We start from the raw sequence: 14,131 nt of genomic DNA, 5'->3' as shown, positions 1-14,131 counted from the left end.
AAAAGGACAATATAGGTCCACTCCATCACGTGCTTCACAACAAAGGGTCAAAATTGTGATGTAAATTAAACAAATCACAATATTTTTATTAATCCAAGGTCAAGTGTGAAGATGGAATATATCGGTCAACTCCTTCTGGTACTTGCCTCACAAAGAGTCAACATTTTGGATATCCATGAAGCTCATAGAACCCAAAACAAATTCCGATTTCATTCAGACTTGACCACTTATAACAACATCAGTTATATAGATGGTAGAGATCGGACCATTCCTTCTGGTACCTCCTCCACTAAGGGTCGAAGTTTTTAATAACCAAAACGGTTATAAAATCCGAAATAAATATAAAGTTTTACACATCCCATTATTTCTACTAACATAATATCTGCGGTGAAGATAGGATATAACGGTCCGCTCCTTCTTGTACCTCCCATACAAAGGGTTAAAATTTTGAATAATTATAACTCTTATAAATTGTGACGTAGAAGTCCTAGTTACAATATTTTCTATTAACTCAAGGTCGGATATGAAGATAGAATATATCGGTCAACTCATTCTGGTACCTCCCACACAAAAGTTCACAATTTTGAATATCAATGAAACTCATAAAATGTACATACTTTTATCAGTCATAACTGACGAAACAAATCAGCGATTCTTTACAACTTGCTATATCTAAATATTTCTCTCAACCAGAAACCCGATAAGAATATGGGATTTATTAGAATTTATGATTTCGCATAAAATTGGAGATACATGTTCGATTTTCTTATAATTTTGTCCATACCAATATTTTGATCTGCATTGGATGCAGTATTAAAATGGAATACTTCGGTCGACTATATCTGGTACTTCACGCACATTTTAACATTTTCTAAATATTATCACATTTCTCATATAAAGTTAAAGAAGTAATCAATATAGTCTAAACCTGGCACGTCGCAATATTTAAATCATATTTATTTGGGTCTGATACGAAATGGACAATATTGGCCCATTCCATCGGAACCTGGATTTTCGTCCTTAGGTCCGATACGAAGGTCCGATACGAAGTGGGCAATATTGGCCCATTCCATCGGAACGTGAATTTTCGATCGTGTTCAACTTTAAAGTACAAACTCCAATAAGATCGGTAGGCAGCCTATATAGACAATTTTATATTACAACGACTGTAAGCTATTGCGAGTCTTAAATACCAAATTTTACATAATTTCGTGGATAAATTTGACTAGAACCAGGGACCGATATGAACAATGTTTTGACGCCAGTTGTAGAGTCCATTGTAAAGTGTAAATACCAAATTTCACACAAATCTATTAGAAAATATGGCTAAAATCAAAGTCAAAATACTATATATCCGACAGAACAGTTATATGTGCGCTATAGGAAAACGTTGACCTAGATATTCAATGTTTTTCCATTTCGAATGCTGGAGCCCATTTCGAACCACAAATACAAATTTTTAGATAAATAATGTGGGCAAAACCATCAAAATACCGAATATCGGGAGCTATAGTAGTACGGGGGCAATACGAAAATGTCGAAATCCATTTTGGAAGATTTCGTTTTTGGAATAATGTCATGGAGCACTGGTCAGATATTACCCTTAGCATTTTCACCAGGGACATTTGCCCAATATTTAGGCACTCCGTCGTGCAGTTAGTTGTTACAACTAAATATAATCCAATGGTCATCACATTCACATGCAAAATTCCGTATCAATTGGTTCAAATTGAGTAATCAGGAAAATTTTTCTGTTCTTGGTTCATTCGAATTCCTAAATATTTTGCTATCATTTCCAAAAGCCAGAAGCTCCTCTGTATCTCCAAATTTAGACTCATCGGTATGATTTGCTTGTCAACGATATTTGGCTATATTCGTCAACGAAATCAGCATAAAAAGTCACAGGTTCGCCTTTGTTGTATTTTGGATTTTTATCAGCGTTTCGGTATAATGACAATATTATTTTTTTTAAAGATAGTGGTCCATTCAACCCGCTTTCCTACAATCTAACTTTATGCGAGATTTCGTGTCCATTGATTACTATTTGTGGACTTTATAACGGCTGCAAAATCAGGAACATTTTTAGTTGTTGGTCCATTTCAATCTCTAAATATATTGCGAACATCTTTAAAAATGATACACCTAGCCCTTCTGAGCCTAACCCTACCTTTATGGAAATTTTCGTGAGGATCGGACGATAATTGCAATCTGTATATAATAACCTAAACCTGGGTTATAAGATGAAAAAATATTACAAAATTTACACTTCAATATTATATCTCAAATTGAAACCAGTAAAGAAAGTCTTAAACTCGGGCGGGGCCGACTTTATGATTCCCTACACAACTTTGCTAATTTAGTAGAGCTCCACATAACAATTAAATTTTTTTATGGGAGAATTCAATCATACACGCTTTGATTATAATTATAATTTAAAGTTCAAAGGACTAAATATGCCGAAGCATTTGTATTTTTTATACTCGGACTTGTATTGCCCATTTGATATATATGGGAGCTATATCCAAATCTAAACCGATCTTGATAGACTTTGACAAAGATATTTCTGAGCTGTATTTGATATATTTCCCTGAATATCGTTGTTACGGAGTGTACATTACGGCTGTGGGTAACAAATATAACAATTCGGGTGAATCGTAGATATGGGAGCTATAGCTATATCTAAAACGATCTTCACCAAATTTGACATACTAGCTTCTAGACTCAATTCGCTCGTAAGTGCTAAATTTCATCCCTTTTGGGCAAATATTAGACATTTGGTGTACAATAAAAGGTAAATCGGACGAAGTTATATATGGGAGCTATATCCAAATCTGAACCGATCCCGATAAAATTTAGCAAGTGTATTTCTGAGCTGCATTTGATATATTTCCCCATATATTGTTGTTACAGAGTGCATATTACGGCTGCGGAGCAATAAAATAACAAATCGGATGAACAATATATATGGGAGCTATAGCTATATCTGAACCGATTTCGATAAAATTTGGCATACTTATTTTCAGGCCTAATTTGGTTGTCTGTGCAAAATTCCATACTATTCGGGCTGATATCACACGTTTGGTGCAAAATAAAAGGAAAATCGGACGAAGATATATATGGGAGCTATATCTAAATTTTTACCGATTATCTCCGATTTCAATAGGGTTCGTCCTTGGGCCAAACAAGTGATTTGTGCAAAATTTCATCTGGATCGGGTAATAAATGCGAACTGTACTTTGTTCACAAAAATACATGGATAGACGGACGGACGGTCGGATATGCATAAATCGACTCAGAATGTTATTCTATGCACATCATCAAAACGAACTATGGGTCTATCTCGTTTCCTTTTGCCTGTTACAAACAAATGCACAAAGACATAATAATCTGACCACCTTGTGGTATAGGATATAAAAATCGCATGCGATAAAAAAGAAAAAAAAATAAATAATAGGAGAGTTTTTTTAGTTTTATATCAGGTTTTTGTCTGGGATATTCTCCCCAAGAGTTATTCTAAAAAAATAACCACTATGACAAAAAACTGTTTTACCCAAGTGACGAGATCGTGTGCTTAATAGAAGACGAACGAAAGAATTGCATAGAACTAAAATTCTTTTGGAAAATCTTTAAAATCTTATAACCTCACTTACATTTGCTTGTCTACGATATAAGCATTCTAGCTAAATTGGAAAAATTGTTAACATTTATTTTTCTTAGCTGAATCAAGTTTGTAGCACACCGTACAACAAACCACCATGCGAGCTTGTATACACATTTCTAATTTAAATATAGAATTTAAAATATTCCATACATTTCTAAAAAATTCTAATCATTTATCTAACCTCATATTTATTTTCTCTCTCTCTCTCATTACAGGTTTTTCAAAATTCTCTTAATCTAAGGGGTTTTACATCACAATGAAGAGAGCCAAACGATGGAGTTTAATAGCAGCTGGTAAGACAATTAAAAAACAAAAATAACCTGTCAAAATCAAGAAAAAAAAAACAAACGACACCTACTAATACTTATAAATTTAAAACCTTGAGACAACACACTTCAGACTAGGAAAACTACAAAGCCATCAAGTTCATTATCATCACGCTTTTGATCATCATAAACTACTAATATTCGTATAGATTTTACAAAATTATCTATCTTTTTAATTAATTTCATTGTCAAGGCTCCCTTATTTGTTCGTTATTGATTTATGACAACAAACACTTCATCTTCTTCTTCTTTTTGTTCTTCATTCTCTCTTTGCAGTTCTTTTAGTTTTTGCCATAGCTCAACAGGTTGATGCTGTTGCGCCATTCAAAAAAGTTTCCATTGCCCCCAAGACCACATCAACAACAACACCCACAACACCAGGTGCTGCCGCAAGCGAGGCAAGTTCTGATGAATCTTCAACGGCGGGTGAGGAGAAAGTGGAAGAACAAAAGGTAAGTAAAAATGATATTAGAAAAGTCGCCTCTCTTGAAATGAAAAGTGTTTTCGAATTTTGTTATTTTTTATTTGATCAGGCCACTGGCCGGTCAATCAAATACTTGTGTAGTTTGTTTATTAATTAGCTAGGGGTAAGTGCACACATTGCGTTCCACTTACTTAGTTAACCTTTTATGGTAGGCCATTTTGAGTGTCGTCAGAAATATTGTCGGCCTAGGCGAAAGTATTTTCTTTTATTTGAAAATCAAATCACGTTTATTGGAAAAGAATAACGCAGAGTTTTTTTGAATTCTATTTTCTATTTCTACTGTTAACCGAGGCTATTAACCTTCGAGCATGTGTGACGAACCTCAAATATTTTTTGTGAGAATTTTTTAAGTAATATTAAATTATTATAAGTGGGTGGATACTGATAGTCAAGATGAATTCTACACAAATGCTTAAATTTTGTACGAAAATGTGTATTTGGCACTTTATTGAAAGTGATATTAATAATCTGAACTTCTGATTTGTGATAACACACAATATTGACCATTTATAGGGAGTTATCGAAAAACATAGAGCGACATCTTTCCACTTGATTTTGAGAAATATGGACGAAATCCGTTTATATGAGAATTAAGATCTTTATACCCTGCGAAACTATTATTGTTGGAGGTTTTATAAAGTTGAGTCGAAAAGTTGATTCTAGACCCATGATGATAGATATTGCTATTCTTATTTCGCCAATCTGAATCGATCTAGCCATGTGTGTGCGTCCATCAGTTCGCCAGTCCATATTAATTTGTAATCACGCATTAGGTTGCAATTATAGACAGATCCACATGGTTTACGGTCAGAAATTTTGCCTGATTTTTCAATCCTTCTACAGGTCACAAAAAAAGATCTATCTATGGGAAATTCAGCATGAAGTTAGAGTTTATGACAGGGCAGAAGCCTACCATTTTGGATAGTCATCAGATATTATTGAGAGGGTGAAATTGAAACACGATCGATTTCAAACTTGAAGAAAGTTTTTCAAATGTGGTGGAAATCAGTTTAAATGTAACTATGGGTCTCATATATATAACTAGCAAGTGCCCGCTGCATCGTCAGGAAAAATTCCACCTTTATGTACTTAAAATGCACAATTTGTTCAGTTTTGCAATATTTTTATACCCTCCACCATGGTATGGAGGGTATATTAAGTTTGTTTGTCACCTCGAAATATACATTTCGATCAGCATAAAATTTTTGATCAGCATAAAATTGTATTTCGAATTAGCGATGACCGTCCGTCTGTCCGTCTGTGGAAACCACTCTAGCTTCCGAACAAAATTAAGTAGATTGATAAAATTTTAATCAAATGTACATTATGTCTGCAGGACTTTTGGTACTGCAAATTGGCCATGTAGGTCCACGTCGCCGCCAAATCTCAAACACAGATATCATCAGTGTTTTAAATACCAAATATTAGAATTTTATCTCAATTCCGTCACCAAATACCAAATATAGTACCATTCAATACTATTTGTTCAATAATAGTACACATTTACCAAAGCTACCTCCCTATGTCCATGCTCAACATGAAAGCGACTCTAAGCCGAATTCTAGACTTCAAGCTTGTTATAATTTAAAATTCATATGTTATGTTCGTTCCATACCAAATTGTACTAAATATAGTACTGTTTAGTACACTTGTAGACATTTCCGAAACCAAATTTATACACAAGCCCACTGCCAACATGAATCTCAATACAAAATATGAAAATTTCAGCATCATCAACCTGAATCAACCTGAATCCAAATTTAGTACCATTTAGTAGAGTACGGACACTTCTTAAACTTTTTCGAAACCACCTTCGTACATCAAACTTACTTTCTAACTTTAATTCTAACACCAAACTTCAATTTTTTCGCTCTTTCCATTCGTATTATATGAATGGTACCAAATTGGTACCATTTGGGAAGTTTAGTAACATTTTAGAACTTTTCGTTTCCTTAGAGTACGAATTTCCAAATACCCTTTGGTACATCTGCCCTGTACTCCATTACTCCTTTCAGAATTCTAGCTAGTTTCGTTTGTCCAGAACAAAGTATTCAATTTTTAGTACATTTCAGTACTTGTCGTAATCTTTTTAGTACGATTTCCAAAAAACCTAGCCCCATCGCACGTCTAAGCAGCGAGGCTGGCCCTCATGCAAAATTTCAAAATTTCCCCAACAAAGTGTCAATATTTTAAATATTTACAACATTTATAAATTGTATATAATTGTCTTCAAATTGCGCATATCGCAATACTTTAATTAACCCACGGTCATGTGTGAAGATGGAATACATCGCTCAACTCCTTCTGGTACCTTCCTCACAGAGGGTCAACACTTTTGAATATGCACGAAGCTCATAAAACCACAAAATAACATCCGATTCGATTCAGACTTGATACATCTTAATATTTCTATTAACACAAAATCTGTTATTAAGATGGTAGAGATCGAAACAGTCGTCTTGGTACCTCCCCACAAAAGGATCAAATTTTTGAATAAACAAAAAGATTACAAAATCAGAAATCAGCATTCGGTTCTCGTCATATTTCACACATACCTATTATCTCTACTTACACAAGATATGCTGTGAAGATGGAATATATCCACTCCTTCTGATACCTCCACCACAAAGGGTAAAATTTTGAATATCCATGAAGCTCATAAAATGCGAAATTAACATCCGATTCAATGCAGACTTGATGCATCTTAATATTTCTATTAACACAAAACCTGTTATAACCAGTAAAGAAAGTCCTAAAGTCGGGCGGGGCCGATTTCATGATACCCTACACCACTTCGCTAATTTAGTTGAGCTCCACTTAATAATTAAAAGTTTTTATGGGAGAATTCAATCATACACGCTATGATTATAATTATAATTTAAAATTCAAAGGACTAAATATGCCGAAGCATATGCGACTTGTATTGCCCATTTGGTGCGAAATTAATTTGAAATCGGATAAAAATATATATGAGAACTATATCCAAATCTGAACCGATTTCAATAAAATTTGGCAAAGATATTTCTAAGCTGTATTTGATATATTTCCCTGAATATCGTTGTTACGGAGTGTATATTACGGCTGTCGGTAACAAATATAACAAATCGAATGAACAATATATATGGGAGCTATATCTATATCTGAACCGAACTTCACCAAATTTGGTATACTACCTTCTAGACTAAATTCGATCGTATGTGCCAAATTCCATCCCATTTGGACAAATATTAGACGTTTGGTGCACAATAAATGGTAAACCGGACGAAGTGATATATGGGAGCTATATCCAAATCTGAACCGATCTCGATAAAATTTACCAAAGGTATTTCTGAGCTGCATTTGATATATTTCCCCAAATATTGTTGTTACAGAGTGCATTTTAAGGCTGCGGAGGGCAAAAATAACAAATCGGATGAACAATATATATGGGAGCTATAGCTATATCTGAACCGATTTCGATAAAATTTGGCATACTTATTTTCAGGCCTAATTTGGTTGTATGTGCAAAATTCCATACTATTCGGGCTACCTTCTAGACTAAATTCGGTCGTATGTGCCAAATTCCATCCCATTTGGACAAATATTACACGTTTGGTGCACAATAAAAGGCAAATCGGACGAAGATATATATGGGAGCTATATCTAAATTTTTACCGATTATCTCCAATTTCAATAGGGTTCGTCCTTGGGCCAAACGAATGTTGTTTGCAAAATTTCATCTCAATCGGATAATAAATGCGACCTGCATTTTGTTCACAAGAATACATGGACAGACGGACGGACGGACAGATGGGCTGGCATGCATAAATCAACTCAGAAAGTGATTCTATGCAGATCATCAAAAGGAACTATGGGTCTATCTCGTTTCCTTTTGCCTGTTACAAACAAATGCACAAAGACATAATACCCTGACCACCTTGTGGTGTAGGGTATAAAAATGGTAGAGATCGGGCCATTTCTTCGGGTACCTCCCCCACATAGGGTTCAATATTTTAAAAAAGAAAACGCTCAAAGAAAGTGAAATAAGCATTCAACTCTCTTCAAAATTCAAATCTTCTGCTAGCACAAGATATGATGTGATCATGATATACGCTACCAATATCACGGTAACGAGCGATGGTACGAGACACAAAAGATTTATTCACATTTAATTGCTGGAGTGCTCTAACGATAGCCACTTGTGGTATTCCACTCAAATATAAATAAATTACACTACCACGCTCGAATTCTATCACAAATAACTTTTTTCTGGAAAATTCTCACCAAAATGTTTCTGTAGGGTTGTAAACAATATAATGAGCTGTCAATGGAATAATTTTAACAGCTGTCGGACGAGTGGCTTAGAAATGACAGCAGTCTGAAGTTGGTTGCAGTTTTTTCATCTCACCCTGTATATCTGCGAACCACTTCTGGTACTTTTGTCATAAATTGCAAAACAAATTAGAGATTTCTTACAATTTGCTAATCTAAGCATTTCTCCCAACCAGAGACCTGAGATGAATATGGAATATAAGATTTCGCATAAAATTAGATCAAAATGATTTTCTCGTAATTTTGCCCATATCAATATTTTTGTCTGTATGAGATGAAGTATGAAAACTAAATACTTCTGTCGACTATATGTGGTACCTCATGAACATTTTAACATTTGCTAAAAATTATCACATATCTCATATAAAGTGAAGAAAGCAACCAATATGATCCAAAACTGGCTCGTCGCCAAATTTATATCATATTTATTTAGGTCTGACAATATTGGGTCATTCATCAGGAACCTACTCCATTGAGGGCCAATAATTTGAATAACAGAAATCAAAATATATTTAAATAATCGAATATTGGCTGAGGGTATAAATCTGTGGGCAAAACCGACTAATACTTTTTAACTTGTTAAAAAAAAAAATATTGGGAAAACATCTTCCTTAAAAAATACTTTGTTAGGTTTACTTATAAATCGGAGTATATATCTAAATTTATGAAATTTTAATAAATAAACCAATATTCAATTCTTTTACAACTTTTTACGCAAATATATACCTTTATAACTGATTACATTTATATAACTTTTATTTCTTATTCTTTCCAATTTTAGAACGAGGCCACACCAAAACCCAATTCAAGAGAATCCAAGCTGACGGGTATACCACAAATCGATTACATTTGGGATCCCAACTTGCCCAGAGAATTGAGAGGGTAACACATTGCTACAACTACAACTAATTAGTTCAACTTGAGACTTTTTTGAATTCTATTGTACTAATTGATCATTTTTTAATTTTTATTTTTCCCATTTCACAGCTACAATTTGTCCTCGTATCCATTCTTAGCAACGACCCCTGCCGATGAAGATATCCATTTTAAGTGTGATGGTTTGCATGATGGCTTCTATGCATCCATAGAATATAAATGTCAGGTAAGTTGCAATAAATAAATGAATAAAATATACAATATTTTGAAGAAAAGAAAAATATTACCAATTATTTTAAACATTTCATTAATTATGACAACGTCAATCCAATAGAACATGATAATAAACAGGTGCAAAAATCTAATATAAGAAGTGATTTATTTATCCAAATGATACTGCCTAAAGATAAATTCTCACCTTATTGTCAGACTTAATCCCATTTTTCTTGTTTTTTTTTTAACTGTAACACCATGTTGTGGGGGTATAACAAGTTTGATTGGGCCAAAAATTGTGTAACACCTCGAAATATTGTTTCCCGACATAGGAAACTATATACGGCTCTTCCTATCTCGCCGAGATGAGCCCATCTAGCTTTGTTTGTCCGTCCGTCTGTCCATGTCAAATACATTAAAAGGTCAGTTGTGACTATTGCAGTGATGCTGGTAGCCAGAACATTCAATATGTAGCAAAATAGTTACTAATTCTGATCAATTCAGAATTGTCTCTTGGCAGAAAAGCATGAAATGTAGGAAAATCCAGGAAAAATATGGGAATATTTTTTTATCGCATGCGATTTTTTTTCTATTTGACTAACAATTTTGAATTGTACATTTTCTAACGTTGTTCTACACCCCGTAACACTATATGTTGAAGGAAGGTATACAGGTCGCAGTACATTGTCGTATCCTCAAGAAAATCTAGCATGATTGTAGGGTTAGGGTCAGAATTAAAGCCCATTGTTTTTGAAAATGTACACTTAGGGGTTCTAATGGACAAAAAAAAGAAACAAGTAAAAAAACTGTAAGTAACTTGAAAAAAAAAATCGTTGAATAATGTAGCTAAAATCATCAAAATATCGAATATAGGAAGGTACAATTATATGGGGGCCATACCAGAACGTGGACCTGCACAGACAATTTTCTGTTATGAGCTTTAGTATTCATTACGAACTTCAAATACCAAATTTTAAACAATTCTGGTGAATAATATCCCTAAAATAATAAAAATACCGAATATCGGAAGATACCGTTATATGGGGGCTATACGAAGCCGTGGACATGCACAGACAAATTTCTGTCATGGACTGTAGTATCCATTACGGACTTCAAATTCCAAATTGGAATCGATGCCGGTGAATAATGTCGCTAAAATCATCAAAATACCGAATATCGGGAAGTACCGTTATATGGGGGCTATACGAAGACGTGGACCTGCATAGACAATTTTCTTTCACAGGCTGTAGCATCCATTACGAACTTCAAATACCAAATTTAAAACAATTCCGGTGAATAATGTCCCTAAAATTATAAAAATACTAAAAATAGGGAGGTACCATTATATGGGGGCTATACGAAGTCGTGGACCAAAAATCCTGCAGATATTTTATACGTTTGAGTAAAATTTTATCAAACTACTTCATTTCGTTCGGAAGCTATAGATGGAGGAAGGACATCGCTAAATCGACATAAAATTTTATGCTGATCAAGAATGTACAGGGTTGCCCATATTCGACGGACCCATCTGGCAACGCCATAACTTTTGACAGAGATGTCACATCGCTCAATGACATACCGCGTTTGAAGCGTCAGTCCAAGCAGATTTTTACCATGAACCAATACACGCCACGCGAGCGCTCAGAAATTTACATTCAACAGAAGAAGTCAATTGTGAAAACTCAATGTGTGAAGAGGCCATATAAAAGTCGACCAAGCCAGTGTTGAGAGGTCCCCAAGAACATCCCAAAAACGCCATTCTCAGCAGTTGGGCATGGCTCGGTCCACTTTACAACGGATTATTCGCATTGATTTGCATTTGTTCCCGTACAAAATTCAATTGACGCAAAGAATGTTGCCTGCGGACAAGCCCCGTCGATTGGAATGGGCCGAAAGGGCCCAAAGGTCCGTCGAATATGGGCAACCCTGTATATACTTTGTTGGGTCTAAAATATATTTTTCGAGGTGTGACAAACAGAATGACAAACTTAATATAAACTCCATACTATAGTGGGCGGTATAAAAATTAAATGAAATGTTCCTGATTTTGCATTCGCCCTACAGGTCACAATTGAAAACCAATCGACACAGATTTTTGCATGAAGAGAGAATTAAGGACAGGAAAGACGTCGAGCATTTTGAATGACCAATGGATTATATTAAGATGTAAAATGGGCCACAGCTTTTGTTGCGGAGTGTGGCGGAGTGCCTAAATAAAGAAAATCTTCCAAAATAGATTTGGACACAAGAGTATCACATGGTCGGCCCCGCATAACTTTAGCCTTTGCTTACTTGTTATAAATACCATGCTTTTTTTTTATTCTCATAAGGAATATATACGAGTATGACAAAAAAATATATAGACCCAAATGCCGTTCACCGCACTGTTCCACATGACCTTGACCCATTAAAGCATTCACATTGAAAGTAATTTTAAAGTGATTTTCCTAGTTTAGAGAACAATTACATTTACACTGTTCTTTTGGAATGGCTTGTAACCCCTCTTGACCTTGCCATGCAATTGTGTAGCATTTTTTATTTTATTTTATTTTTTTTTTTGGTTTGTTGATCTTGACCCAAAAATAAATGAAATGGTATGCTGCTACCTGTAATGCCTAAAGCTGCTGCCAAAAAAACCTATCATTATTTGCTCGCTTTTGTCTCTAATACCGGTTTTTGTCGTTCACACCGTTTTTTTGGACAAACGAAATTAAGTAATTATGTGTGAGAGTTTTTTTTTATATTAGCATCGGTTTATTAAAAAAAAAGCTATACATAAAAAATGTCTACAATGAGTAGGTTTACCACGTGATAGTTTACACCCACCATCTGTACTTTGTATAAAGCATGGCAGTGAGATATTTGAATACCAGTTGGCATAAATTGAAACATAAATCTCTGAGATTGAATTTAAAGAGATAATATTTCATGAGAAATACATATTTAAATAGGAGTGCTGTTTTTACCGGAAATGCAAAAACGTGGGCATTATTTTATATATCGGATTTCAAGAAATAAATCGAAATATTCGTACGAGGTTCCAAAAAGTATCAATATTGTTGACCTGACTAACTACTGACTACTTTTCTGCTTTAGTCAAGTCACATTAGAGTCAGACTATTTTCACATTTCGTTTGTAACTGGTCGAAATAATCAGATTACACCTTACAAACTTACTCGATCAGAAAAATGTTGGAATTTTATTGGAGATACCGTAGATATTATGGTTTTGTAAAATAATCAGGCTTAGTCCATTGTTGTTGCTTTCATAAAAAAGCACAATAAGAATTTGTACTTTTTCTTATAGGACCCACATTAGGGTATCTCCAGGTACTTAGCTTTTTTTTATTTGTGTCGGGATATTATAAGTTTGTTTAGGCCATATTGGTCCCCGACATAGGAAACTATACTACAGGGTGAGATGAAAAACTGCAACCAACGTCAGACTACTGTCATTTCAAAGCCACACGTCCGAGAGCTGTTAAAATTATTCAAGTGACAGCTCATTATATTGTTTACAAGCGGAAGAAAACAGCAACTTCAGCAGAAATTGTTCAAAAAGTAAAGAAGCGACTTGATCGAAACCCGCGTCGCAGTGGCCGAAAAATGTCTCGTGAGCTGAACATATCGCAAAATTCCATTCGGCAAATATTGAAAAATGAGTTCGGGGTTAAAGCCATTGAAATTCCAAAAAGTGCAAAAACTTACACCGCAACAGAAAGAAAATAGACTCTAAAGGGCTAAAAAGATGCTTCGCTTGGTCGAAAATGGTGAACTGCCGAATTTGGTTCTCTCCGTCTCCGATGAGAAAACATTCGATGTCCAGCAGTTTGTAAACAAACAAAATGTTGGTGTGTACTTGCCAAAGAGGCCAGCTAAAAATGTGCTCTTTCGGTTGGCCACCAAAACTCAAGCACCGACCCTGGTGATGGTGTGGGCCGCAATAATAGACGTTGGTCGCTCTCCGCTCGTATTAATCGACCGTGGCATCAAAATAATTGACAATTGTTATCGTGAAAATATTCTGGAGGATGTATTAAAGCCTTGGGCACGCAAACATTTTGGCCGCAGACCTTTGACATTCCAACAGGACTCAGCACGCGCCAACCAAGAATGGTTACAAAATGAGGTTCCTCGCTTCATTTCCAGCGCACAATGGCCACCAAAATCTCCGGATACCGTGACTATCCGTTGGACTATTGTTTCTGGAGTATTTTGGAAAGCCAGGTTGGCACTAAAAGAAACCAAAGTGTCGATCAC

The 14,131-nt window shown here is 35.0% G+C and overlaps 1 protein-coding gene across 1 annotated transcript in view; it reads left to right on the top strand.

The window, feature by feature from the left end:
* Positions 1 to 10,093, top strand: part of LOC131806691 (uncharacterized) — a 41,366-nt gene extending 31,273 nt beyond the window's left edge. Inside the window, exons 3-7 of the mRNA XM_059131251.1 lie at positions 3,877 to 3,954; positions 4,264 to 4,439; positions 9,564 to 9,664; positions 9,770 to 9,884; positions 10,088 to 10,093. Of these exons, the coding sequence (XP_058987234.1) occupies positions 3,918 to 3,954; positions 4,264 to 4,439; positions 9,564 to 9,664; positions 9,770 to 9,884; positions 10,088 to 10,093 (435 nt within the window). The 5' untranslated portion in view covers positions 3,877 to 3,917. The remainder of the gene's footprint in view (positions 1 to 3,876; positions 3,955 to 4,263; positions 4,440 to 9,563; positions 9,665 to 9,769; positions 9,885 to 10,087) is intronic.
* The last annotated feature ends 4,038 nt before the right edge of the window (positions 10,094 to 14,131 follow it).

Source organism: Musca domestica, unplaced genomic scaffold (assembly GCF_030504385.1).
Source record: "Musca domestica strain aabys unplaced genomic scaffold, Musca_domestica.polishedcontigs.V.1.1 84, whole genome shotgun sequence".
Taxonomy (NCBI): Eukaryota; Metazoa; Arthropoda; class Insecta; order Diptera; family Muscidae; genus Musca; species Musca domestica.
Note: the sequence above shows the minus strand (reverse complement) of the source record. Positions and strands in the feature narration are given on the sequence as shown.